A 26,936-nucleotide genomic window follows, 5' to 3' on the forward strand; every position below is an offset into this window, starting at 1 on the left:
AGTGGGACGTCGGTGACAATGATGACTATGAGAACCTTGGAGAGGAGGAAAGCAATGGATGTCGAGTGGGTCTAACATGATACTGTGAAAGTTCAATCCATAATGGATCCAACACAGTCGCAAGAGTCCAGTCCAAAGCGGATCCAACACAGCAGCGAGAGTCCCGTTCACAGCGGAGCCAGCAGGAAAACATCCCAAGCGGAGGCGGATCAGCAGCGCAGAGATGTCCCCAGCCGATACACAGGCAAGCAGTACATGGCCACTGGATCGGACCAGACCCCCTCCACAAGGGAGAGTGGGACATAGGAGAAAAAGAAAAGAAGCGGCAGATCAACTGGTCTAAAAAGGGAGTCTATTTAAAGGCTAGAGTATACAAATGAGTTTAAAGGTGAGACTTAAATGCATCTACTGAGGTAGCATCTCGAACTTTTACCGGGAGGGCATTCCAGAGTACTGGAGCCCGAAATGAAAACGCTCTATAGCCCACAGACTTTTTTTGGGCTTTGGGAATCACTAATAAGCCGGAGTCCTTTGAACGCAGATTTCTTGCCGGGACATATGGTACAATACAATCGGCAAGATAGGATGGAGCTAGACCGTGTAGTATTTTATACGTAAGTAGTAAAACCTTAAAGTCACATCTTAAGTGCACAAGAAGCCAGTGCAGGTGAGCCAGTACAGGCGTAATGTGATCAAACTTTCTTGTTCTTGTCAAAAGTCTAGCAGCCGCATTTTGTACCAACTGTAATCTTTTAATGCTAGACATGGGGAGACCCAAAAATAGTACGTTACAGTAATCAAGACGAGACGTAACAAACGCATGGATAATGATCTCAGCGTCTTTAGTGGACAGAATGGAGCGAATTTTAGCGAATGATTGTTTACAATCATGGCCACCAGCAGCTAGAGCGATTCAGACCGAGAAAGCGACAATTTCCCCATTAATTTGAGCGAGGATGAAAGATTCGTGGATGAGGAAAGTGAGAGAAAAGGACTAGAAAAGAAAAAAAAAACTAGACGGCAGAGCGATTCAGATGTTATTAGACAAATTTACTAAAATACTTATCTGCTTATTGTGTTATTAGTGTTTTAGTGAGACTATATGGTGGTACCTGTACAACCTGAAAGTCGGAGGGGTGTGGCCACGGGTGTGGTGACCGCCAGTGTCTCCGAGGGAAGCCACGTTTCTCGACGAGGCGAAAGCAGCCGTTGGGGCCGGGCTGAGATTTTTTTTCCCCCCCTCCTCCACGGTGGAAGCATCCGACGGCCGGGGGCGGCCGGTGGGAGGAGGCAAGAGAGTCCGCAGCTGCGTCTTTGACAGGTGCAGGAGGAACGGCGCAAGCTCTCCGCTCATGTCTACGGTAAGAGCCGACTTATTACTACCATTTTCTCACCGAAACCTGCTGGTTGACATGTGGTCGGGAACCATGTTCGCTTGACCGCTCTGTTCCATAGTAAAGCTTCAACGTCATCTTTCGGGAATGGAAACAAGGAAACACCGGCTGTTTAGCTGTTTAACCTACTCAGTGGCCGAGTGGGGCAGCATAGCTTGGTTGGTAGAGTGGCCGTGCCAGCAACTTGAGGGTTGCAGGTTCGGTTCCTGCTTCCGCCATTCTAGTCACTGCCGTTGTGTCCTTGGGCAAGCGATTCGGACCGAGAAAGCGACAATTTCCCCATTAATTTGAGCGAGGGTGAAAGATTTGTGGATGAGGAAATTTAGAGTGAAGGACTAGTGAAAGAAAAAAAAAGGCGATTGCAGTGGGAGCGATTCAGATGTTATTAGACATATTTACTAAGATAATTCTGGAAATTCCCTTATCTGCTTATTGTGCTGAGTGTCAAAGAGGGAGGCAACGGGCCCCATTTTTATAGTCTTTGGTATGACCGACCCATCTCAGGGCGGACACTCTAAGTGTTAAACGTATAAAATAATTTATTACCTATTTTTAACACTTTAATGATTGAGAGAGGCCCATAATTGACGGACGCCCCAATGGTGACAATAAATACTGTTTGTTTGTCAAAAAATGTTTCAGTGTGCAGCCCTCAGTGGAAAAAGTATGGACAGCCCCGGTCCACGGCCTGGTCCACGGACGTGAAGATGTGTGGGAATAAGAGGAAAGAAGACACGTCTGTTTGACCTGACAAAAGGGACAATTTGTGCACAAGCGAGTGGAAGGTCACATTGGGATGATGTGTCGGATTTTCCTCATCATCAGTCTTGTGGGCTGGACGAGATGTCAGGAGAACCAGCACATGACGGCGGAGGAGAAGAGCATCATCAGGTTGGTGGGCTTTTCTTTGAGATGATGAAAAGTCCCACCACGCCGATGTAACTTCTCTGTTTTTATGCAGGGATCGTGTCGTTGAGATGTTCGATCATGCTTACGGGAGTTACATGGTAAGGACCGCTGGAAACAATTAATGGAAATATTGCAACAGTGTGAGTGCATTATCATGTAATACGAGTGGAACCTTGAAGCTCCAACATATGTTCCCCACTGGAAGTAATGGAGGTTGGAATTAGATTCGTCACTTAAGTCGATTAGAGAAGAAAGCTTTGATATAAACATAAACATTTATTAAACCCGGACCGCATAATAGAAGGTGAAACAAGTTAAATGGAAAGCAAAGGATGGTGAATTAAAGGCTAAAAAATTTAAAAGGTAGAATGTTTATAAATAGAGGGTCAAATAAAGTAAATGTAATGTAATGGAAGTGAATTAAAGCTACAATAAGGTGAAACAATTTAAATAAAAAGGTCAAATGAAGGTAAAAAAAAGGTAAATATAGTGAATATAAGGTAAATACAAGGTAAAAGAAGGAATACCAAAAGATAAAAGAAGTAAATTAAAAAGTAAAATGAGATGCTGGTAAATAGAAGATAATTGTTGTACATCAAGGAAAAAATAAGGTAAAAAAAAAAATAAAATAAAAAAGGATTAAAAAGGTAAAATACGTTTTTTAAAAGGACTATAATGTGGTAAAAGAATATACAATGAAGTCACAGACGGTCCAAGAAGGTAAATAGAAAATAAACCTAAGGTTTAATTGAAGGTAACATTAGTGAAATAAAGAGTAAAAAAAAAGAAGGTATGTACAAGGTAAAAGAGGGTCAAAGAATGTAACTAAAAGGTAAATAAAAAGTAAATAAGCTAAATAGAAGGTAGATGTAGGTAGAAAAAAGGGATATGGAAGGTAAAAAATGCCAAAGAATGTTAAAAGAAGGTAACTAAAAGTTAAATCGAGTTAGAAACAAGGTAAATAAAATATTATATAAGGTAAAAGACAGTCAATGAAGGTAAATAAGAAGTAAATAGAAGGTAAAAAAAGGATAGAGTGAGAAAAGACGATCAGAAAAGATAAATAAAAGGTAGAATAAGGTAAATCGAAAGTAATTGTTGTAGCTAAAAGGAAAAATAAGGTAAATAAAAGGTGAAAAAAGGATTACAGAAGGTAAAATAAGTTTAATAGAAGGTAAAAAAAAAAGGTAAACAAAAGATAAAAGAAGGACTATAATAGGGTAAAAGAATGTACAATGAGGTCAAAGACAGTCCAAGAAGGTAAATAGAAAATAAACTCAAGTTTAAACCGAAGGTAACATTAGTTAAATAAAAGGTTAAAAAATGTATGTATAAGGTAAAAGAGGATCAAAGAATGTAAATAGAAGGTAGATAAAAGTAAATAAGCTAAATAGAAGGTAGAAGTAGGTAGAAAAAAGGGATAAAGAAGGTAAAAAATGTCAAAGAATGTTAAAAGACGGTAACTAAAAGTTAAATCGAGTTAGAAACAAGGTAAATAAAATATTATATAAGGTAAAAGACAGTCGAAGAAGGTAAATAAGAAGTAAATAGAAGGTAAAAAAAGGATACAGTAGGAAAAGGCGATCAAAGAAGATAAATAAAAGGTAGAATAAGGTAAATAGAAAATAATTGTTGTAGATCAAAGGAAAAATAAGGTAAATAAAAGGTAAAAAAAAGGATTAAAGAAGGTAAAATAAGTTCAATAGAAGGTAAACAAAAGATAAAAGGACTACGATAGGGTAAAAGAATGTACAATAAGGTCAAAGACGGTATAAGAAGGTAAATGGAAAATAAACTAAAGTTCAAACCGAAGGTAACAGTTAAATAAAAGGTTAAAAAAGGTATGTATAAGGTAAAAGAGGGTCAAAGAATATTAACAGAAGGTAAATAAAAAGTAAATATGCTAAATAGAAGGTAAAAGTAGGTAGAAAAAAGTATATAGAAGGTAAAAAAATGCCCTTTTTGGCATAGAAAACTTTGTTTTTTTTATACAGAAAACACACAAAATGGAATATTTGATGTGAAATAATTAAAGCCTGTATTATGTCAATAATTCATAAAAACATTGATTATTATTTGTATTATTTTTGAGCACCAAAAAAAAAATCCCACTAAAATTCTTGGGGATCCAAAAGGGTCCCACTTCTATAAATGATACAAATAAGTCATAGCATTTTTTTAAAATTTAATTTTATTATTTTATCTTCAACACTTTAATCACCTTCACATTTCTTCTTCGATCAATTCAAAACATTGATTTTAATTCTTTTTTTTTTTTTTTGTCTGCATTGCTTTGTGTTATTAGTGAACTTTGAAACTTTTTCTCCTTGCATTTATTCCCTTTTTATTTTATTTTTAGAGGGTTTTCTTTTAAAAAATGGCCCCCCATTTGCACTTGCAAATCGCGTGTTTGTTTGGTCTTGCAGAAATACGCCTACCCGGCTGACGAGCTGATGCCACTGAGCTGTAGGGGAAGAGTTCGCGGCCAGGAGCCAAACCGAGGCGACATCGATGATTCCTTGGGGAAGTACGTACGCCTCGCGTGCCCATATCCACACACCTTAAAGGCATGTTTGGAAGAACCCAGAGCCCTGGCCTCAACCCTGTCCACCTGACCCAAGCTGCACCTGTACTTCTCCCCTGCAGGTTTTCCCTCACGCTGATCGACACACTGGACACCTTGGTGGTGAGTTAATATCCACCCCAGCCCCACCCTCCAGCACCCACCCGAGCCCGCTCTCACGCTCCCGTGTCGCAGGTGCTGAACAAGCTGGACGAGTTTGAAGACGGCGTGAAGAAAGCCGTGACGGACGTACGCCTGGACAACGACGTGGTGGTGTCCGTGTTCGAGACCAACATCAGAGTGTTGGGGTACGCCCACTAGAGATGCGCGGATAGGCAATTATATCATTCGCAACCGCGTCACCAAAGTCGTCATCCACCCGCCGTCCACCCGAACCAACATTTTATCAGAAACGCATCCGCCCGCCACCCGCCCGCTGAAATACATCAGAGGTTGGCCACCTTTACCACTCACAGAGCTGTCTAAACCCGTTTCACAGCGTAACGAAGACAATTGGAGCCGCTAAAGTTCTCGCGATTATCCAATTGGCGGTCATACTGAGGACAAGGATAAGGGCGTGCTGTGAAGCCATTGCCTTTGACACCTTCAACAACATGTACACACCGATTGTTAGTCAGGCATCATGTTGTGTGCAGCTTCCGCAATCACACGTACAAGATTGAAAAGCATACTGGGTGACACAGAGTACACTGATAGTTGTGATATAAACAACTTTAACACTTACTAATATGCGCCACGCTGTGAAGCCACACCAAACAAGATTGACAAACACATTTCGGGAGAACATCCTCACAGTAACACAACATAAACGCAACACAACAAATACCCAGAATCCTTTGTATCCGTGACAATTCCTGAATATATTTTACACCCCCGCACCCCCAACCCCGCACACCTTACCGACGCACGGGGTGGGGTGGGGGGTGGCGGGGTTTGCTGCTAGTGGGGTGTATAAAATAGTCAGGAATTATCATGGATACAAAGGATTATGGGTATTTGTTGTGTTGCGTTGATGTTGTGTTACTGGGAGGATATCCTCCCGAAATGTGTTTGTCAATCTTGTTTGGTGTGGCTTCACAGCGTGGCGCATATTACTAAGAGTGTTAAAATTGTTTATATCACAACCATTAGTGTACTCTGTGTCACCCAGTATGCCTTGCAGTCGTGTGCGTGTTGCCGCGGAAGCCACACACAACATGTTGCTGGACTGGCAAGCAGATCGTACATGCTGTAGAGGGCGACAAAGTCAATGACTTCATAGCACGCCCTAATACTTATTATCTGGGTGACTGCCGGTAGTCATTCAAGAGAATATTAGCGTCTCCTATTGACTTCCTCGCTTTGTGACACGGGTCTTAAAAGGCTCTTTGAATGGCAAAGGATACCGATCCCAGAACCATGTATATCAAATATTCCGGCTGATTCAACCGCCACCCGCCCGAATCTAATTAAAATCTATTTTTTCGTGATGTCACCCGCCCGACCCGCGGTTTATCCGCGGATGAGACCGCAAACCGCGCATCTCTTAACGCCCACGTTTGACGGCTCAAAAAACATGGCCAATGATTAGCTTGACTTTGAGGCTGGGCAATATGGCCTTTTTTTAATATCTCGATATTTTTTAGGCCATATCGCGATACACGATATTTATCTCCATATTTTGTTAGCTTTGAATGAACACTTGATACATATAATCACAGCAGTATGATGATTGTATGTGTCTACATTAAAACATTCTTCTTCATACTGCAATAATATATGCTGCTTTTAAACTTTCATGCAGAGAGGGAAATCACAACTAAAAGTGTATTTATTAAACAGTTATTAAGCAGTGGCACAAAACAGAAAATGCAAGATTGTCAGAGACATTTTAAAACATGCTACGAGTGCACTTTTGTGCATGATGTCACTAAGATGACATATCAAAACAAGACTAAATTAAAGTGCACTTTTTGTACAGAACGCCACTACAATAGTTTGAAACAAATAAAGTGCACTTTTGTGCATGATGTCACACAAGATATTTCATTTAGTGTCACATAAAAATGAGCTGCATATCAAATAGTATATGTCCTACGGTGTTGATGTGGAAATAGTTGCTTCGGCATTTTGTGACGGAGATGTTGACATGCAGGGTTTGAAGCACTCTTCATTCTCTAGCGGGTGACTTTTCAAATGATGCTACAAATGAGCAGTGCTGACAATTTTTCTAGCAACGCTTCCACCGCATCAATGTTCAACATCTTCCCGCTTGAAGCCAAACCACCGCCAGACGATGGACCCCCGGCTGTTTTTCTTGGGAATTTATTCTTCCTTCATTTGTTAACAGATTCGCACCTTCTTTCTCTCGTATTACCGCTCGCAACACACCGTTAGCATCACAGCTAATGTTACCATATCGTTACCATGAATTGATTAACGTGGACCCCAACTTAAACAAGTTGAAAAACTTATTCGGGTGTTACCATTTAGTGGTCAATTGTACGGAATATGTACTGTACTGTGCAATCTACTAATAAAAGTTTCAAACAATCAATCGAAACTCTGCTCGGGGATGGCGTGTGACGTTGCACATGTGACTGTACCGTATTTTCCGGATTATAAATCGCTCCGGGAAATATGTCGCACCGGACGAAAATTCATAATAAAGAAGGAAAAAAACATATATACTGGAGTATAAGTCGCATTTTTGGGGGAAATTTATTTGATAAAATCCAACACCAAGAATAGACATTTGAAAGGCAATTTAAAATAAATAAAGAATAGTGAACAACAGGCTGAATAAGTGTACGTTATATGAGGCATAAATAACCAACTGAGAAGGTGCCTGCTATGTTAACCTAACATATTATGGTAAGAGTCATTCAAATAACTATAACATATAGAACATGCTATACCTTTACCAAACAATCTGTCACTCCTAATCGCTAAATCCGATGAAATCTTCTTCCTCGATGTCGCTTCTAAACAACTCTGCCAACTCCAAAGGTATGCGCCGCTTCTTCTTGTCGTTTTTTGCTGCATATTTCACTACGTCCAGCTTGTAATCTGCAGTACATGATTTCCTTTTCGGTGCCATTTTTGTTCAGCCCTTCTCAGTTTTTATAAGTTACCGCCGATGATGAAATGATCCATTTTAATAGCTACGACAGTAGCATATTGGGTTAGGGTTAACCCTAACCCTAACCCAGTTAGCATTCCATGACCCACAATGCTCTTCTGCCATGACACTTCCCCGCCAAATTCTTATTGGTTGATGTGTGTGTGACCATTGCTGACATTTTCTTCGTCTCTTCCGCGAATGAGATAAATAATATTATTTGATATTTTACGGTAATGTGTTAAAGGGGAACATTATCACCAGACCTATGTAAGCGTCAATATATACCTTGATGGTTCAGAAAAAAGACCATATTTTTTTTTTAACCGATTTCCGAACTCTAAATGGGTGAATTTTGGCGAATTAAACGCCTTTCTGTTTATCGCGCTGGAGGCAATGACGTCAGAATGTGACGTCGCCGAGGTAATACAGCCGCCATTTTCATTTTCAACACATTACAAACACCGGGTCTCAGCTCTGTTATTTTCCGTTTTTTTGACTATTTTTTGGAACCTTGGAGACATCATGCCTCAACGGTGTCTTGTCGGAGGGTGTAACAACACTAACAGGGAGGGATTCAAGTTGCACCACTGGCCCGAAGATGCGAAAGTGTCTGCCGCCAGACCCCCATTGAATGTGCCAGAGTGTCTCCACATTTTACCAGCGATGCTAAGGCAGACATGGCACAGAGATGCATGGATAACCTGCAAATGCATTTGCAACGATAGTCAACGAAATCCCAAAGGTTAGTTTTGTTGATGTTGACTGCCAGCTAATCGATGCTAACATGCTATTTACCGACGGTGCTAAAGCAGACATGGTACAGAGATGTATGGATAACCTGTAGATGCATTTGCAACTATATTACGTTTCCTTCCACCCACATTTAATGCGAAAAAAACACTTACCAATCGACGGATTTAAGTTGCTCCAGTGTCAAAAGATGTGAAAGTCCTGATCGTTTGGTCCGCACATTTTAGCGGCGATGCTAACGCAGCTATTCGGCCATGCTATGGCTATGAATAGCGTCAATAGCTATTTGCTCAATAACTTCAGTTTCTTCTTCAATACTTTCATACTCCAACCATCTGTTTCAATACATGCGTAATCTGTTGAATTGCTTAAGTCGCTGAAATCAGAGTTTGAATCAGACTTAATGTCACTATATCTTGCTGTGGTATTCCCATTGTTTGTTTACATTGGCAGCACTGTGTAACGTCACAGGGAAATGGATAGTGGTTTCGAAGATAGCGAAAATAAGGCACTTTAAAGCTTTATTTAGGGATATTCCGAGACCGGTAAACATTTTGAAAAAAACTTCAAAAAATACAACAAGCCACTTGGAACTGATTTTTATTGTTTTTAACCCTTTTGAAATTGTGCTAATGTTCCCCTTTTATAATTTCTCACATAATTCACTCTGGAGTATATGTCGCACTATGAAAAAAAAACTGCGACTTATAGTCCGCTTGTTTTAAGTCTCAGTGAGAAGGAGGGACAAGAAAGAGGGAGAAAAGCATGCAGTTTAATGCCCGCAGCTAAAAGCAACTGCGTGAGAACGTATACTCCAATATCACGATATACTAATTTTCTATATCGCACAGAGACATCCCCGCGATGTATCGAGTATATCGATATATCGCCCAGCCCTGACGCCAGTTCAGTGTTTTTTAACCTTTTTAGAGCAAAGGCACATTTTTTGCGTTGAAAAAATGCGGAGGCATTAAAAAACAAAACTCAGTTGACAGTAGAAAGTCAATTGTTCAATTGTTGGATATGACTTTAAAGCATAACCGAGCATGCATCAATATAGCTCTTGTCTCAAAGTAGGTGTACTGGCACATCACCCCCTGACTTATTTAGACTTCTTTGCTGTTTTTATGTATGTAGTGTTTTACTTCTTGTCTTCTGTTCTCCTATTTTGGTGTCGTTTTCTCTTTTTTTGGTGTTTTCCTGTATTATGTGATTGGGCCGGCACACAAAGGCAGTGCCTTTAAGGTTTATTGGCGCTCTGTACTTCTCCCTACATCCGTGTACCTCTCCGTACAAAGGCATTAAAGTCCTAAATTTTATTTTTTGAAACCGATACCGGTAATTTCCGATATTACATTTTAAAGCATTTATCGGCCGATAAAAACGGCAGTCTGATATTATTGGACATTTCTCGTCACGACCAGAAACTGGAAGATTGATGGTAGGGATGTCCCGATCCAGTTTTTTGCACTTCCGATCCGATACTGATGTTGTTTTTGCACTTCCGATCCGATACCGATACTGGCCGATACTGGCCTATCCGAGCATGTATTAAAGTTTAAAGTTATTTAACCTAATTAGTTGTCATTATCATGTTGAAAAGGGTTTTAGTACTCTTGATAACAACTAGCCAGCTGAATTAGGTGAGTTTGAATAATACACAATGGTTGGTAACAAGAAACTGACCTGTTTATTCAAGGATAAACACAAAATAGACAAAATTATACATGACAAACAGAAATGGCATCATTAAACCGTACAAAAGTGAACAGTATAAAGTGCAAAGTGCTGGAAAATGCGTGACGGAAATTAGGAAGCAGCAGAAAAGTGGAATGTATTATTTAAATCGGTGCATTGGAAAACACGGATCAGAATTTAAAAAAAAAATGGATCTGGATCGGCATTTTCCCATGCCTTGCCGATACGCATTTTTTGGCAAATATCGGCGGCCGATCCGATCCAAATATCGGATCGGGACAACCCTAATTGATGGGGAATGTTAGATTTAGAGAAAAACATAGCAAGGGTTTTAGTGACGTTGACTTTTAAGCCAGACTGATCGAACCAATTTCTTACATGGACCATAGTAACTGTATCATCTGCGTGCATCCGAGCTAATGGGAGGTCATAAATATATATAAAGAAACTACGAGTGGGCCTAAAACGGAACTTGGTGGACTAAGCGCAATTCCAAAGGTCTGATTGTGTTGCACTTTGTGAGAAGTTACATTCACTGAGTAGTGTTTGACAACTGGGAGTGAAGAAACACTGCTCCTACGACTCCACCTTTGTCAAGCAGCGCTTTGACCAAACAGGTGTGGTGTTTAGGTGGGTGGTTATTTGTGGAGAATTGAGCTCTTCTGCAATGTTGGATACTGTTGGCGAAATACTCATAGGCCTATAATTGCTAAGAGACGGATCGCCATTTTTGTAAATGGAAGTGACAGCGGATGGTTTCCAGGTAGTGGGGAAGTGTTCATGGGAAATGAAAGAATGCATGGTTTTGGTTGACTTCTTTGAGCATCAGTGTGTTTGTGTCAAATAGATCTTTTGTTCTGGATGCTTCCGGCGATCTCATCATCTGGTCGTCAGCAGAGGGGAAGGCTGGTTCCAAAGTGTTCATGAGTTGTTGGAAAAGACTTAGCAATTGTGGCTACTGATTCAAAGAAAACATTAAATGTTTCAGCAACCCTAAGTGGATTTTTTGTAATCGGTCCATTTTTACGTCCTGTCCTGCTAATTTCTTTACATGGTTTTTGAGTTTCCTCTAACAATCTTTATTATAGATAAGAAAAAAATGTGGTAAACACATTTTTTTGGCACTATTTGTCTTATTTTTTAGTGCAACATCTCTTTTATAATAACTTGATTCATCCTAGGTCAGTCATTTTTGTTTTGTTCCCTTTTGTTTATTCATAATGCTAATAGTATAAACAGTTAATAATACTATTAGTTGTAATTCATAGGTCACCTTAATAAGACTACTAAAATGTATATTACTACTACTACTACTATTTAATTATTGATATCAATGCCAAAATTAATACTCATAATGAATAATACTAATAAGTAACAATACTACTGAATGATAATATGAATAATTGATATTACTGCTACTATTACTAATAATTAAGAATACTACTCAAAATTATTAGTAAAACTGATAATGCTACTAGAGTATTAAATAATTCCACTGATTAATATTAATGCTAATTATAAATAATACTAATAAGTAACAATACTACTGAATGATAAAATAACTAATTCATATTACTAATTGTACTATTACTAATAATTATTAATACTACTCAAAATCATTATTACTACAACTACTACTACTACTATAGTAGTAGAAGTTGTAGCTCTACCAACCGGCATAGCTTGGTTGGTAGAGCGGCCGTGCCAGCAACTTGAGGGTTGCAGGTTCGATTCCCGCTTCCGCCATCCTAGTCACTGCCATTGTGTCCTTGGGCAAGACACTTTACCCACTTGCTCCCAGTGTCACCCACACTGGTTTAAATGTAACTTAGATATTGGGGGTTTCACTATGTAAAGCGCTTTGAGTCACTAGAGAAAAGCGCTATATAAATATAATTCACTTCATTATAGTATTAAATAATTCCACTAATAAATATTAATGCTAGTTATAAATAATAATACTACTAATAAGGAACAATACTACTGAATGATAACACGACTATTTGATATTAGTACTACTACTATTACTAATAATTATTAATACTACTCAAAATCATTATTAATACAACTAAGAATACTAATATTGTACTAAATATTTCCTCTAATTAATAATAATACTACTATGTATTATCAGCACTACTGCCTGATAATTACTATTACTACTAATGAATAGTACTAATAAAAGATTATATTACAAAAAATGTTACTAAGAAGACTAATCATACTAGGTTTTGAGGAAAAATTATTTAAGTAAAAAAACATTTTGTGTGACCTGAAGATGAAAATGCATTTGTGTCAAAATTTAGGGATCTTTTTTTAGATTAATTGACGTTTTTTAGGTAATTGACTGTAATGAATCCAACTATACAAGTGTGACTCATCTGATTAGAAGATGTCATCCTTTGACAGCACTACTAGGCAAGCCTTCACTCACCTCTATCTGTGCTCGCATCCTTCCAGGGGCCTCCTGGGGGCCCACGTGATGGCTGACCTGCTGCGTCAGCGCGGGGTGAGGATGCAGTGGTATAAAGACCAGCTCCTGGACATGGCCACAGAGCTGGGCCACAGACTCTTGCCGGCTTTCAACACCTCAAGTGGTCTCCCTTACCCCAAGGTTGCATCATCTTCCTCTTCTTGGTTCTCACTATCAGTCAAGTCAAATCCTCTACTTGGTTCTCACTATCAGTCAAGTCAAATCCTCTACTTGGTTCTCACTATCAGTCAAGTCAGATCCTCTACTTGGTTCTCACTATCAGTCAAATCAAATCCTCTACTTGGTTCTCACTATCAGTCAAGTCAAATCCTCTACTTGGTTCTCACTGTCAGTCAAGTCAAATCCTTTACTTGGTTCTCACCATCAGTCCAGTCAAGTTTGATTCAATGTTTTTGTTTTACTTTCAGGTTAATCTGCGTTATGGTGTGCAAAACCCACTCTCACGCACGGGTACCGAGTCGGACACATGCACCGCCTGCGCGGGCACAATGATCCTGGAATTTGCTGCCCTGAGCAGACTGTCAGGAGAAACTGTCTTTGAGGTATTATCTCTACTTTCATAACTATATTGTATCTCTACTTCCATAACTATCAAACCAGTAATTACAATCTGCAAATGATGTGTCAACGTTGAGTGTCGGTGCTGAATATATTTTACACCCCCGCACCCACAACCCCGCCCACCTTGCCGACGCACGGGGGGGGGGGGATTATGGGTATTTGTTGTGTTGCGTTTATGTTGTATTACTGTGAGGATGTTCTCCCGAAATGTGTTTGTCAATCTTGTATTGTGTGGCTTCACAGCGTGACGCATATTAGTAAGTGTTAAAGTTGTTTATATCACAACCATCAGTGTACTCTGTATTACCCAGTATGCCTTTCAATCTTGTACGCGTAATAGCAGAAGCTGCACACCACATGTTGCTGGACCAACAATTGGTTCGTACATGTTGAGTCAATGGTTTCACAGCACGCCCATATTCTTGTCATCAGGATGAACGCTATTGGATAGTCGTGAGAACGTTAGCCGTGTGAAGCCACACAATACAAGATTGACAAACACATTTCGGGAGAACATCCTCACAGTAATACAACATAAATGCAACACAACAAATACCCATTAGCCTTTGTATTCATGACTCTTCCTGACTATTTTATACACCCCGCTAGCAGCAACCCCCCCACCCCCCGTGCGTCAGTAAGAGGGGCGGGGTTGGGGGCGCGGGGGTGTATAATATATTCAGGCAGTGTCACAGATACAAAGGATTCTGGGTATTTGTTGTGTTGCGTTTAAGTTGTGTTACTGTGAGGATGTTCTCCCGAAATGTGTTTGTCAATCTTGTTTGGTGTGGCTTCACAGCGTGGCGCATATTACTAAGAGTGTTAAAATTGTTTATATCACAACCATTAGTGTACTCTATGTCACCAAGTATGCCTTGCAGTCGTGTGCGTGTTGCCGCGGAAGCCACACACAATGCTGGACTGACAAGCAGATCGTACCTGTTGTAGAAGGCGACAAAGCCAATGGCTTCATTACACGCCCTAATACTTATTATCTGGGTGACTGCCGACAGTCATTCAAGAGAATAATAGCGTCTCCTATTGTCTTCTTCGCTTTATGACACGGGTCTTAAACGGCACTTTGAATTGCAAAGGATACCAATCCCAGAACCATGTATATAAAATATTTCTGGATGGTTCAACCGCCACCCGCCCAAATCTAATTAAAATAAATTTTTTCGTCATGTCAACCGCCTGACCCGCGGTTTATCCGCGGACTCCATGGATGAGACCGCAAACCGCACATCTCTACTGTCTAGATTTCGGCAGAGTAACCGTGTAACACTCTTCCATATCAGTAGGTGGCAGCCGGTAGCTAATTGCTTTGGCGATGTCGGAAACAGCGGAAGGCAGTGTGCAGGTAAAAAAGTATCTAATGCTTAAACCAAAAATAAACAAAAAGGTGAGCGCCCCTAAAAAAAGGCATTGAAGCTTAGGGATGGCTATGCAGAACGAAACTAAAACTGAACGGGCTGCAAAGTCAACAAAAACAGAATGCCGGACGACAGCAAAGACTTACCGTGGAGCAAAGACAGCATCCACATTGTACATTCGAACATGACATGACAATCAACGATGTCCCCTAAAAGAAAGACCAAAAAAACAACTGAAATATTCTCGATCGCTAAAACAAAGCAGATGCGGGAAATATCGCTCAAAGGAAGACAGGAAACTGCTACAGGAAAATACCAAAAAAAGAGACAAAAAGTCACCAAAATTGGAGCAAAAGACAAGAAGTAAAACACTACACACAGGAAAACAGCAAAACAATCAGAATAAGTCCAGGTGTGATGTGACAGGTGGTGACAGTACACCTACTTTGAGACAAGAGCTATTGTGACGCATGCTTGGTTATGCTTTAAAGTCATATCCAACAATAGTGACGACTTTTGACAGTCAACTGAGTTTTAATGATTTCTGCTGGTGGTGTGCCTCCGGATTTTTTCAATGCAAAAATGTGCCTTGGCTCAAAAAAGGTTGAAAAACACTGGCATATGCTATCTCTACTTCCATAACTATATTGTATATTTATCTCTACTTCTATAACTATAGTGTATCTCTATTTCCGTAAAATATATTTATCTCTTCTTCCATAACTATATTGTACATTTATTTCTACTTCCATAACAATATTGTATCTCCACTTCCATACCTATCTTGTATATTTATCTCTACTTCCATAACTACCGTATTTTTCGGAGTATAAGTCTTTCCGGAGTATAAGTCTCACCTGCCGAAAATGCACAATAAAGAAGGGAAAAAACATATATAAGTCGCACTGGAGTATAAGTCACATTTTTTGGAGACATTTATTTGATAAAACGCAACACCAAGAATAGACATTTGAAAGGCAATTTAAAATAAATAAAGAGTAGTGAACAACAGGCTGAATAAGTGTACATTATATGAGGCATAAATAACCAACTGAGAATATGTTAATATGTTAACGTAACTTATTATGGTAACAGTCATATAGAACATGCTATATGTTTACCAAACAATCTGTCACTCCTAATCGCTAAATCCCGTGAAATCTTATACGTCTAGTCCGGGGGTCGGCAACCCACGGCTCTTTAGCGCCGTCCTTGTGGCTCTCTGGAGCTTTTTCAAAAATGTATGAAAAACTGAAAAAACAAAGGAAAAAAATAATAATTTTGTTTTAATATGGTTTCTGCAGGAGGACAAACATGATACAAACCTCCCTAATTTTTATAAAGCACACTGTTTACATTAAACATGCTTCACTGATTCGAGTATTTGCCGAGCGCCGTTTTGTCCTACTAATTTTGGCGGTCCTTGAACGCACCGTGGTTTGTTTACATGTACATCTTTCTCCGACTTTCTAGGACGTGTTTTATGCCACTTCTTTTTCCGTCTCATTTTGTCCACCAAACTTTAACGTTGTGCGTGAATGCACAAAGGTGAGTTTTGTTGATGTTATTGACTTATGTGGAGTGTGCTAATCAGACATATTTGGTCCCCGCATGACTGCAAGCTAATCGATGCTAACTTGCTATTCAGGCTAGCTATATGTACACGTTGCATCATTATGCCTCATTTGTCGCTATATTTGAGCTCATTTAGTTTCCTTTAAGTCCTCTTAATTCAATTTATATCTCATGACACTATCTGTATGTAATATGGCTTTTAAATTTGTTTTGCAGCTCCTGACAGATTTGTTTTTGTATTTTTGGTCCATTATCGCTCTTTCAACATTTTGGGTTGCCGACCCCTGGTCTAGTCTCTTACATGAATGAGCTAAATAATATTATTTGATATTTTACTGTAATGTGTTAATAATTTCACACATAAGTCGCTCCTGAGTATAAGTCGCACCCAAACTAGGAAAAAAAAAGCAACTTGTAGTCCGAAAAATAGGGTATATTGTATCTCTACTTCCCTGGTTCAAATCCCACTTAGCACCAACCTCGTCACGTCCGTTGTGTCCTGAGCAAGACACTTCACCCTTGCTCCTGATGGGTGCTGGTTGGCGCCTTGCATGGCAGCTCCCTCCATCAGTGTGTGAATGGGTGAATGTGGAAGTAGTGTCAAAGCGCTTTGAGTACCTTGAAGGTAGAAAAGCGCTATACAAGTACAACCCATTTATTTATTTATTTATAACTACATTCTATATTTTGGTCTTTAATTCCATCCATCAGTGTTCTACTGAATGTTACATTTAGCATTTATGTTATAGCATGCTAGATGTTTTTCAGCTAATTTAGCAGGTGTACACTTCAGTCACACCGTCATATTTTGGTATTTTACTATTCCTAACTAAGCATTTTACCATGATTTGATTAACGTGGACCCTGACTTAGACAAGTTGAAAGCCTTATTGTACGCAATATTTACTGTACTGTGCAATCTACTAATAACATTTTTCAATCAATTAATCAACAGACATGTTATTGTTAGCAGTTTAACAAAACCTGTTAGTGTGCAAGGTTTTTTAGCCTATTTTGCTAATAATTTTTGTTAATTGCTGCTATCTAGCTAGCGTGCTAACTGATACCATTTCGGTTTGGCTTTGGCTCTTCAGCATTCACACGAAATTTCTACCGAAATTGCAAAATGTGGTGCTGGTTTTGAAGGTGAAAACTAGCAAAATGGCCTCCCTACGCTTTGATTAGTCTGTCTGTGGCTCTCGGTGGAAAAAGTTTGGGCATTAGTGTATGAAGTGATAACCCGTCTGAGAAAAAGTCCTGGAATGTGAGGGAGAGTGTGACTTCTTGACTGTTCCGTGTCCAGCAGAGGGCGTCACAAGTCAATTCACTCAACATTTTCCAGCCCAAAGTTGTTTTGATTTACCGTATTTCCTTGAATTGCCACCGGGGCGCTAATTAATTTAAAACCTCTTCTCACTCCGGCGTTTACCAAAGGGATGCGGTAAAGGCAAGCATGCGCTAATTATTTTAAAAACCTCTTCTCACTCCGGCACGTATCAAAGCATGCGGTAAATTTGAGTGTGATGTAAGGATACCATCATGAAAAGCACATTTAAAAAAACAAAAAACTTTATTATGGTCTTACCTTTACTTATAAATGAAGTTCATGCGCAGCTCCTTCTGATCAAAAGCATCGATAACTTGTTTATAGAAGTCTTCCTTATCTTTCTTCAGTTTTAAAAGTCTCTGTCTCGATGGAGATCTTCCTTTATTACCTCCTGCTTAGATTGAAAGTCCAGTTTATAAAACTGTTTTTTTTTAGATATGTAATCCTCCATGTTAAAACTGCAAGCGAGAGGAAAAAATAAACGATCGCTGCTCACTCTTGCTGCTTGTTGTCACTTCTTCTGCAGCCGAGTAGTCGCAAGAAGGATCACTAGCGCGGCGGGAGTCATTTAATGACTCATATTTGACACACGCAGCTACGGTATATTAATAAAACATAGCTGCTTACTGTTCTTTTTAGCATATTCAATAGCTTGGACCTTAAATCCTACTGAATAGCTCTCAATCTTCTTCCCTTTATGCGATTTAAAATGATTGAAACCAGCCTCCTCCATTTTGAAAACGATGACAGGTGAAGTATCACTCGTGACGTGACGAGTTTGACCCTGCGGAAATTCTAGGCATATGCTAATTATTTTGCGAAATGAGTTTGACCTGGCGAGAATTCTAGACATGCGCTAATAAAAATAATATTTTGCGAAACAAGTTTGACCCGGCGGTAATGCTAAGCATGCGCTAATTGTTTTGCAAAACGAGTTTGACCCGGCAGTAATTCTAGGCAGGCGCATACTGTATACCCGGCGGCAATTCAAGGAAATATGGTAACCGCACACATCTGATTCCTGCCTTTCCCTTGTAGGAGCACGCTCGCAGAGCTCTAGATGTCCTGTGGGAGCGCAGACAGAGAGGAAGCGACCTGGTGGGGACGGTCATCAACATCCATAATGGAGAATGGGTCAGACGGGGTGCGTCACACTTTTGACACGCCCCCGCCGTGAGTGAGCATGAGCGGATTGTCATTGATGTTTGCAGACAGCGGCGTCGGTGCCGGCATCGACTCGTACTATGAATATCTGATGAAGGCCTACATCCTTCTCGGGGACAAGGTTTATCTGGACAGGTTCAACACCGTAGGTCCTCCATGGCCTTCGCCTAACCCTGTGGTGTCTTTGTGACAGCTCATGTGTGTTTTGTCACGTGACAGCACTACAGCGCCATCATGAAGTACATCAGTCAGCCCCCCCTGCTGCTCAACGTGCACATGCACAATCCCACGGTGAGCGCACGCGGCTGGATGGACGCTCTGCTGGCCTTCTTCCCCGGCCTACAGGTTTGTCATCGCATTGGACTTAACGCCAACATGTGTATTGTGTGCTGAGGCCCATCTGTCTTGATGACAAATACAATCAAAACATAAAATAGGTTATTCCATCCATCCATTTTCTACCGCTTATTCCCTTTTGGGGTCGCGGGGGGCGTTGGCGCCTATCTCAGCTACAATCGGGCGGAAGGCGGGGTACACCCTGGACAAGTCGCCACCTCATCGCAGGGCCAACACAGATAGAGAGACAACACTCACATTCACACACTAGGGCCAATTTAGTGTTGCCAATCAACCTATCCCCAGGTGCATGTCTTTGGAGGTGGGAGGAAGCCGGAATACCCGGAGGGAACCCACGCATTCACGGGGAGAACATGCAAACTCCACACACAAAGATCCCGAGCCTGGATTTGAACCCAAGACTGCAGGACCTTCGTATTGTGAGGCAGACGCACTAACCCCTCTTCCACCGTGAAGCCCAAAATAGGTTATTAGTAGATGAATTTGCTTATAACAAAAGTCCCCTATTTCTCTTGCTTCGATTCATCGTTAAATGAGTGTAACTAATTAAAACTGTTGAAATCCAGACCTAAAGTGAAGCCCAAAATAGGTTATTAGTAGATGAATTTGCTTATAACAAAAGTCCCCTATTTCTCTTGCTTCGATTCATCGTTAAATGAGTGTAACTAATTAAAACTGTTGAAATCCATACCTAAAAATAGTAGTTTTTGGTGAATTAGGTGCTAAATTTTCAACACTCAAGTAGCAATGTTACAACAAAAAATGTCCTAATTTAAATATTTTGAATTTTACGTGGATAAAATCGAAACCTATTCCAAAAATAATTTGAAAAAAATTAAATAAAAAATCTGAATATTTTATGAGAAAATATGTTGATTTTCAATTGAATGACAGAAAAAAAAGATTTTATGACAACAAACTTCTAATATTGAAAAAAAAATAGTTTTGGTGAATTAGGTGCTCATTTTTCAATAATCAATTGGTAATATTACAAAAAAATTGTAATTTAAAGAAATATTTTTAATTCTCTGTGGATAAAATAAAAATTTTTTGTCATCTGTAGTTATTTCTTCCCCTGGAATAATTTAACGGGAAAATATGTTAATTTGCAAGTTAATGACAGAAAAAATAATTTTACGATAACAAACTAACAATATTGAAAGAAAAATAGCAGTCGGAATTTAAATAAATATTTTGAATTCTACATGGGTAAAATCGAAACCTAATCCAAAAATAAATGTATTGACGATCAAAAAAAAAAAAAGCAGCATGATTTTATGAGAAAACGACAACAAACTTCTAATATTGAAAAAAAAATAGTAGTTTTTGTTGAATTATGTGCAAAAATTTTAATAAGAAATTAGTAATATTACAAACATTTTTGTAATTTACAGAAATATTTTTAATTCCACACGGATAAAATAATCGAAAAAAAAAAAAGGTGAGTCATCGGTAGTTGTTTTTTTTCCAGAATAATTTAATGGGAAAATATGTTAATTTGCAAGTTAATGACAGAAAAATTAATTTTCAATAACAAACTTACAATATTGAAAGAAAAATAGCATTTGTAATTTAAATAGGTATTTTGAATCCTACGTGGGTAAAATCGAAACCTAATCCAAAAATAAATGCATTGACGATTAAAAAAAATAAATCTTATTTTATGAGAAAATATGTTAATTTTCAATTGAATGACAGAAAAAAAAAGATTTTACGACAAAAAACTTCTAATATTGAAAAAAGAAATAGTAGATTTTGGTCAATTAGGTACTAATTTTTCAATAATCATTTAGTAATATTACAAAAAAAATTGTAACTTAAATAAATATTTTGAATAATATTTGCACCTGGGGATAGGTTGATTGGCAACTCTAAATTGGCCCTAGTGTTTGAATGTGAGTGTGAATGTTGTATATCTGTATTGGCCCTGCGATAAGGTCGCGACGTGTCCAGGGTGTACACCGCCTTCCGCCCGATTGTAGCTGAGATAAGCGCCAGCGCCCCCCGCGACCCCAAAAGGGGATAAGCGGTAGAAAATGGATGGATGGACAATAAACTTCTAATATTGGAGAAAGAAAAAAAGTTTTGGGTCAAATAGGTCCTAATTTTTCAATAATCAATTGGCGTTATTACAAAAAAAGGTTGTAATTTATAGAAATATTTTTAATTCTATGTGGATAAAATTAAAAACAAAAATAAAATCATTGGTAGTTTTTTTTTTTTTCAAGAATCATTTTGTTGGGAAATATGTTAATTAGCAATTTTATGACATTAAAAAAGATTTTACGACAACAAACTTTTAATATTGAAAGCAAAATGGTAGTCCTAATTTAAATACATATTTAGAATTCTATGTGGATAAAATCAAAACCTAATACAAAAATAAATGTTTTTGATGATTAATAAAACATCTGAATAATTTTATGGGAAAATATGTAAATTTTCTATTTTATGACAGAAAAAAAACATTTTAGGACAATAAACTTTTAATATTAGAAAAAAAATAGAAGTTTTTGGTCAAATAGGTCCTAATTTTTCAATAATGAATTGGCGTTATTACAAAAAAAGCTTGTAATTCATAGAAATATTTAAAATTTTATGTGGATAAAATAAAAATAAAAAATGAGGTCATTGGTAGTTAAGTTGTTTTCCAGAATAATTTTGTGGGAAAATATGTTAATTAGCAATTTTATGACATCAAAAAAGATTTTACGACAACAAACTTCTAATATTGGAAGAAAAGTGGTAGTCCTAATTTAAATAAATATTTAGAATTCTACGTGGATAAAATCGAAACCTAATCCTAAAAAATACATTTGTTGACGATTAATAAAAAATCTGAATAATTTTATGGGAAAACATGTTAATTTTAAATTTTCCATCCATCCATCCATCTTCCACTTATCAGAGGTCGGGTCGCGGGGGCAACAGCTTAAGCAGGGAAATCCAGACTTCCCTCTCCCCAGCCACTTCGTCTAGCTCTTCCCGGGGGAAGATTTTACGACAATAAACTTGTAGTATTAGGAAAAAAATAGTTTTTGGTCAAATAGGTCCTAATTTTTCAATAATCAATTGACGTTATCACAAAAAACGGTTGTAATTTCTAGAAACATTTTTAATTCTGTGTGGATAAAATTAAAAACAAAAATGAAGTCACTGGTGGTTAATTTTTTTTCTAAAATAATTTTACGGGAAAATATGTTAATTTGCAATTTTATGACAGAAATAAATGATTGAAGAAAATACAAAAATCAAGTCATTGGTAGTTTTTTTTTTCCGGAATAATTTTATTTGAAAATATGTTAATTTGCAAGTTTATAACAGAAAAAAGATTTTACGATAACAAACTTCTAGCATTGAAAGAAAAATGGTAGTCATTGAGAGGTCTGTCAATGACATGCGCACTGATTGGCCACTGACACCAAGTGAAATAAAACGCATCATTAGGTCCACATACTCGTGCACATCCTCGTGAACACATCTAATTCTCACTCGTGCTGCCTGCTTAATACAGAGCGACAGGTGATTAGATAACAAGGCCCAGGTGGGCACTACTACGCACCTGTCGCTGACTTCGAGGCCGGTCCTTGCACACCCAGCCTCGCTCCAGGCCCGCAGGCCACGCCCCCCTCCACATACATCTAAAACAATCACTGTAAACATAATCATACAAGAGAATAATGTAATACAAAGTTTCAAGACAGAATAGACTCGTCTATATGTCCCTAAGATACTGTATGTAGATATCTAATGTATTCATACATTGTTTATGTCGGACATACACGTGTATATATAACCTAATTGTTGTTATTTCCTGGTGGACACAAATGCAGCGATGTGGGACGGTCCTTACTGTATGCAATCAGAATGTTCCTACTGTACCTCAAAGGTCTTGAGAGGAGACCTGAAACCAGCCATAGAGACCCACGAGATGCTCTATCAAGTCACCAAGCAGCACAAGTTTCTCCCCGAGGTACAATAAAAGACACATCAATGAGATCAGCCTGAAGCGATTTCAAATGTAATTTTTTTCCCTGCCAGGCTTTCACCACCGAGTTCCGCGTTCACTGGGGCCAACACCTCCTGAGGCCAGAGTTTGCAGAAAGCACCTACTACCTCTACAAGGTGACCGGTCCAAAGCAAGTAGCTGTATGCCCTCTAAGACCAAGGTTGTCCTCCTGCAGGCCACCGGCGACCACTACTACCTCAGGGTGGGACAGTCTATCGCCGAGAAACTCAACGCTTACGCCAGAGTGCCTTGTGGCTTTGCCGCCGTGCAAGACGTGCGCACTGGGACGCACGAAGACAGGTAGCGTCCGCACCCCCTTTTTAACAAACAAGGACTTGTTCTTGCGACCATGTAGTTTCCGGACTATATAGCGCACCGGTATATAAGCCCCACCCACTAAATTTTAGAAGAAAAAAGTATTTTCCCATCTCTTAGTCGCACCGGACTATAGATATACGTTGTGAAAGGAGTTATTTACACAGAAAGAGGGAGAGTGGCCGTGCTAGCAACCTGGGGGTTCCTGGTTCAATCTCCACCTTCTACCAGCCTCGTCACGTCCGTTGTGTCCTAAAGTTAAAGTAAAGTTAACGTACCAATTATTGTCACACACACACACACTGGGTGTGGTGAAATTTGTCCTCTGCATTTGACCCTTACCCTTGTCCACCCCCTGGGAGGTGAGGGGAGGTGTGAGCAGCAGCGGTGGCCGCGCTCGGGAATAATTTTTGGGTGATTTAGACCCCAATTCCAACCCTTGATGCTGAGTGCCAAGCAGGGAGGTAACGGGTCCCATTTTTATAGTCTTAGTATGACTATAAAAATATGTATATTTGTGTATATATATAGTGTGATTCGGCCGGGGTTTGAACTCACAACCTGCCAATGTCAGGGCGGACACTCTAACCACTAGGCCACTGAGCAAGACACTGAATGTGCGTGTGAATGGGTTAATGTGGAAATAGTGTCAAAGAGTACCTCGAAGGTAGAAAAGCGCTACACAAGTATAACCCATTTACCATTAATAGTTTCCAAACCGTGTCTGTAATCTGGCAGTAAAATGGCTGAACCAACAAAACAGAAGTCACTATCTGCGCAAGCTATTTCTCCAATCAGCTAAACCGACTCAAAAACTCCACTGAGGAATTTGTGAAACTGCAACAATACAAAATGTCATTATAATTTAATAATACTAACAAAGACACTCGTGAAATGTGTTAGCATATTGGCTAGTGCTAACAACGCTAGTTTATTTGCATTACGATAGCACGAACATGTATGCATGAAAAAACTCCTACAGACGTCACACGTTGGACGGTTTAGTATGTAAGAATTGTTTTAGTTATATTGTAAAACTTAGGGGCTTCAGGGTGGCAGAGGGGTTAGTGCGTCTGCCTCACAATACGAAGTTCCTGCAGTCCTGGGTTCAAATCCAGGCTCGGGATCTTTCTGTGTGGAGTTTACATGTTCTCCCCGTGAATGCGTGGGTTCCCTCCGGGTACTCCGGCTTCCTCCCACTTCCAAAGACATGCACCTGGGGATAGGTTGATTGGCAACACTAAATTGGCCCTAGTGTGTGAATGTGAGTGTGAATGTTGTCTGTCTATCTGTGTTGGCCCTGCGATGAGGTGGCGACTTGTCCAGGGTGTACCCTGCCTTCCGCCCGATTGTAGCTGAGATAGGCGCCAGCGCCCCCCGCGACCCCGAAAGGGAATAAGCGGTAAAAAATGGATGGAAATGGAAATGTAAAACTTAGAGCTTTTTAACTACAGGAGTCCGTGTTCACCCAGCAGCACCCGCAGTGGGCGAACTCGCTCAAAATATGGCGCCATAGAACAAACAATAACACACCTTTTTAAGTGTCGTTGCGTGTATTTAATGAAAGCTATTTGCTTAATGGCCGTCAGCGAAGAAAAATCCATAAATGAACCGCGCTGTCTTAAAGGCCGCAGGGTTCAAAGTGAAGGCAAAAAGTAGCGCCTTATAGTTTGGAATTTCATGTCCATTGCTCCTCTGTATGTGAAGACGTGTGTTTCTCTGACGCGTAGGATGGACTCCTTCTTTCTGGCAGAGATGTTCAAATACTTGTACCTGCTGTTCACGGAGAAGACACAGTTGCCCATCGACATTGACGACTACATCTTCACCACGGAAGCCCACCTGCTGCCCGTGTCGCTCTCCACCACGCAGCCATCTTGTCACGGCAACACAACGGTCAGTATGTCTTATCACCGGAGCTGCGGACCGTCCCAATCCTGGAGGGTCTGTGTATCTTCCCTTCATTCATTTCCAATTCTTAAATGCAAATCAAAAAACACGTTTTAGGTAATTTTTTGTATTTTCAGTACTGAAGCAAAAGTTGAACAACTATTTAATGACACTTTTTTAAAACGACAATAGGACTCCTGCTGAACAAAGATAGTGAATTGTGAATTATATTTATGTAGCGTTTTTCTCTAGTGACTCAAAGCACTTTTACATAATGAAACCCAATATCTAAGTTACATTTAAAGCAGTGTGAGTGGCACTAGGAACAGGTGGGTAAAGTGTCTTGCCCAAGGACACAACGGCAGTGACTAGGATGGCGGAAGCGGGGATCGAACATGGAACCCTCAAGTTGCTGGCACGGCCACTCTACCAACCGAGCTATACAGATGTTAGCGGTGTGCTAAAAACATGCTAAACACAAAAGAAAAGCTAAAATACTGCATCCGGTTCAATGTGTCATTACAAAGATAACCATGCATTTTTGCATTTTGGATGAACATATAATTGTTTTTTTATGTGTTTATCTGGAAAAATAAAAGGAAATCGACACAAAATCCAATTTTTATGGTAATTGACAGGTTCAAACACCGATGACATCTATAAAACAGACGAGAAGCAAGAGTTATAATTTGGCTAAGTTGAGGAGACACGTTTTTTGGGCTGTACTTCAGTTACAGATCCAGACTACGTTCTAAAAGTGCAGCCCATGTGCTACCTGTATTTATTTGTAAGGTCCCAAAATTGCTGATGGAAGGGGGTAATCTCGACAGCTCCAGTTAGACACAATATATGATTATACAAAAATGCAAATGTGCTGACAGTCGTGATATCGCCTTGTCTCTGCTCTGTCTGCGTCACGGTACTCGATGTTCGACCTTGGCAGTCAGCAGGCCGATTCTGGAAACAAACACTGATACGAGACTGGCTTGCAATCTTTTGGATTGCCAGCTTTGCACAGAGTAAGAAAAATACAATTTTTGCACAGTTGACAATAACTATAGCATCGGCCCTTAAGCATAAGAGTTGTGTGATAATATATACATAATTGTTCTAACATTTCCCTCCTGTTGATCACATAACTTCCCCAGAATCTTCTTATCCCTAATAACTTCTTCTTGCAATTCTCAGTTTATAGTTTATTTCTTTAGGGCCAAGTTATGTTTACATTCAGTGTTCAACATCATCATATTCTTATTTGTATTTATTTTTTGGGGGGCTTAATTTAATTTATTTAACTTTAATGAAAGTTCACCCTTTTTTGTTCGTTTTAAAATCTGCCATATGTAAAAAAAAAATCGAAAAACGGCCCCATTTTCGTTTTTTTTATTTGCGTTTAAGAATTGGAAATAGAATGAACGGAAGGCACACGGACC

At 39.3% G+C, this 26,936-nt stretch overlaps 1 protein-coding gene across 2 annotated transcripts in view; it reads left to right on the forward strand.

Annotated features, from left to right (window-relative positions):
* si:ch211-282j22.3 (ER degradation-enhancing alpha-mannosidase-like protein 3) overlaps positions 1-26,936 on the forward strand; it is a 48,135-nt gene that overhangs the window by 851 nt on the left and 20,348 nt on the right. The window contains exons 2-16 of one of the 2 annotated variants that reach the window (XM_061907926.1): positions 1,086-1,361; positions 2,037-2,285; positions 2,356-2,401; positions 4,730-4,830; positions 4,950-4,989; positions 5,062-5,174; positions 12,899-13,052; positions 13,340-13,474; positions 18,807-18,912; positions 18,980-19,077; positions 19,152-19,277; positions 23,179-23,262; positions 23,331-23,414; positions 23,474-23,598; positions 25,344-25,509. In XM_061907926.1, the coding sequence (XP_061763910.1) occupies positions 2,191-2,285; positions 2,356-2,401; positions 4,730-4,830; positions 4,950-4,989; positions 5,062-5,174; positions 12,899-13,052; positions 13,340-13,474; positions 18,807-18,912; positions 18,980-19,077; positions 19,152-19,277; positions 23,179-23,262; positions 23,331-23,414; positions 23,474-23,598; positions 25,344-25,509 (1,473 nt within the window). In that variant the 5' untranslated portion in view covers positions 1,086-1,361; positions 2,037-2,190. The remainder of the gene's footprint in view (positions 1-1,085; positions 1,362-2,036; positions 2,286-2,355; positions 2,402-4,729; positions 4,831-4,949; positions 4,990-5,061; positions 5,175-12,898; positions 13,053-13,339; positions 13,475-18,806; positions 18,913-18,979; positions 19,078-19,151; positions 19,278-23,178; positions 23,263-23,330; positions 23,415-23,473; positions 23,599-25,343; positions 25,510-26,936) is intronic. The other variant, XM_061907927.1, reaches the window with a different exon arrangement.

Source organism: Nerophis ophidion, linkage group LG08, assembly GCF_033978795.1.
Source record: "Nerophis ophidion isolate RoL-2023_Sa linkage group LG08, RoL_Noph_v1.0, whole genome shotgun sequence".
NCBI classification, from domain to species: domain Eukaryota; kingdom Metazoa; phylum Chordata; class Actinopteri; order Syngnathiformes; family Syngnathidae; genus Nerophis; species Nerophis ophidion.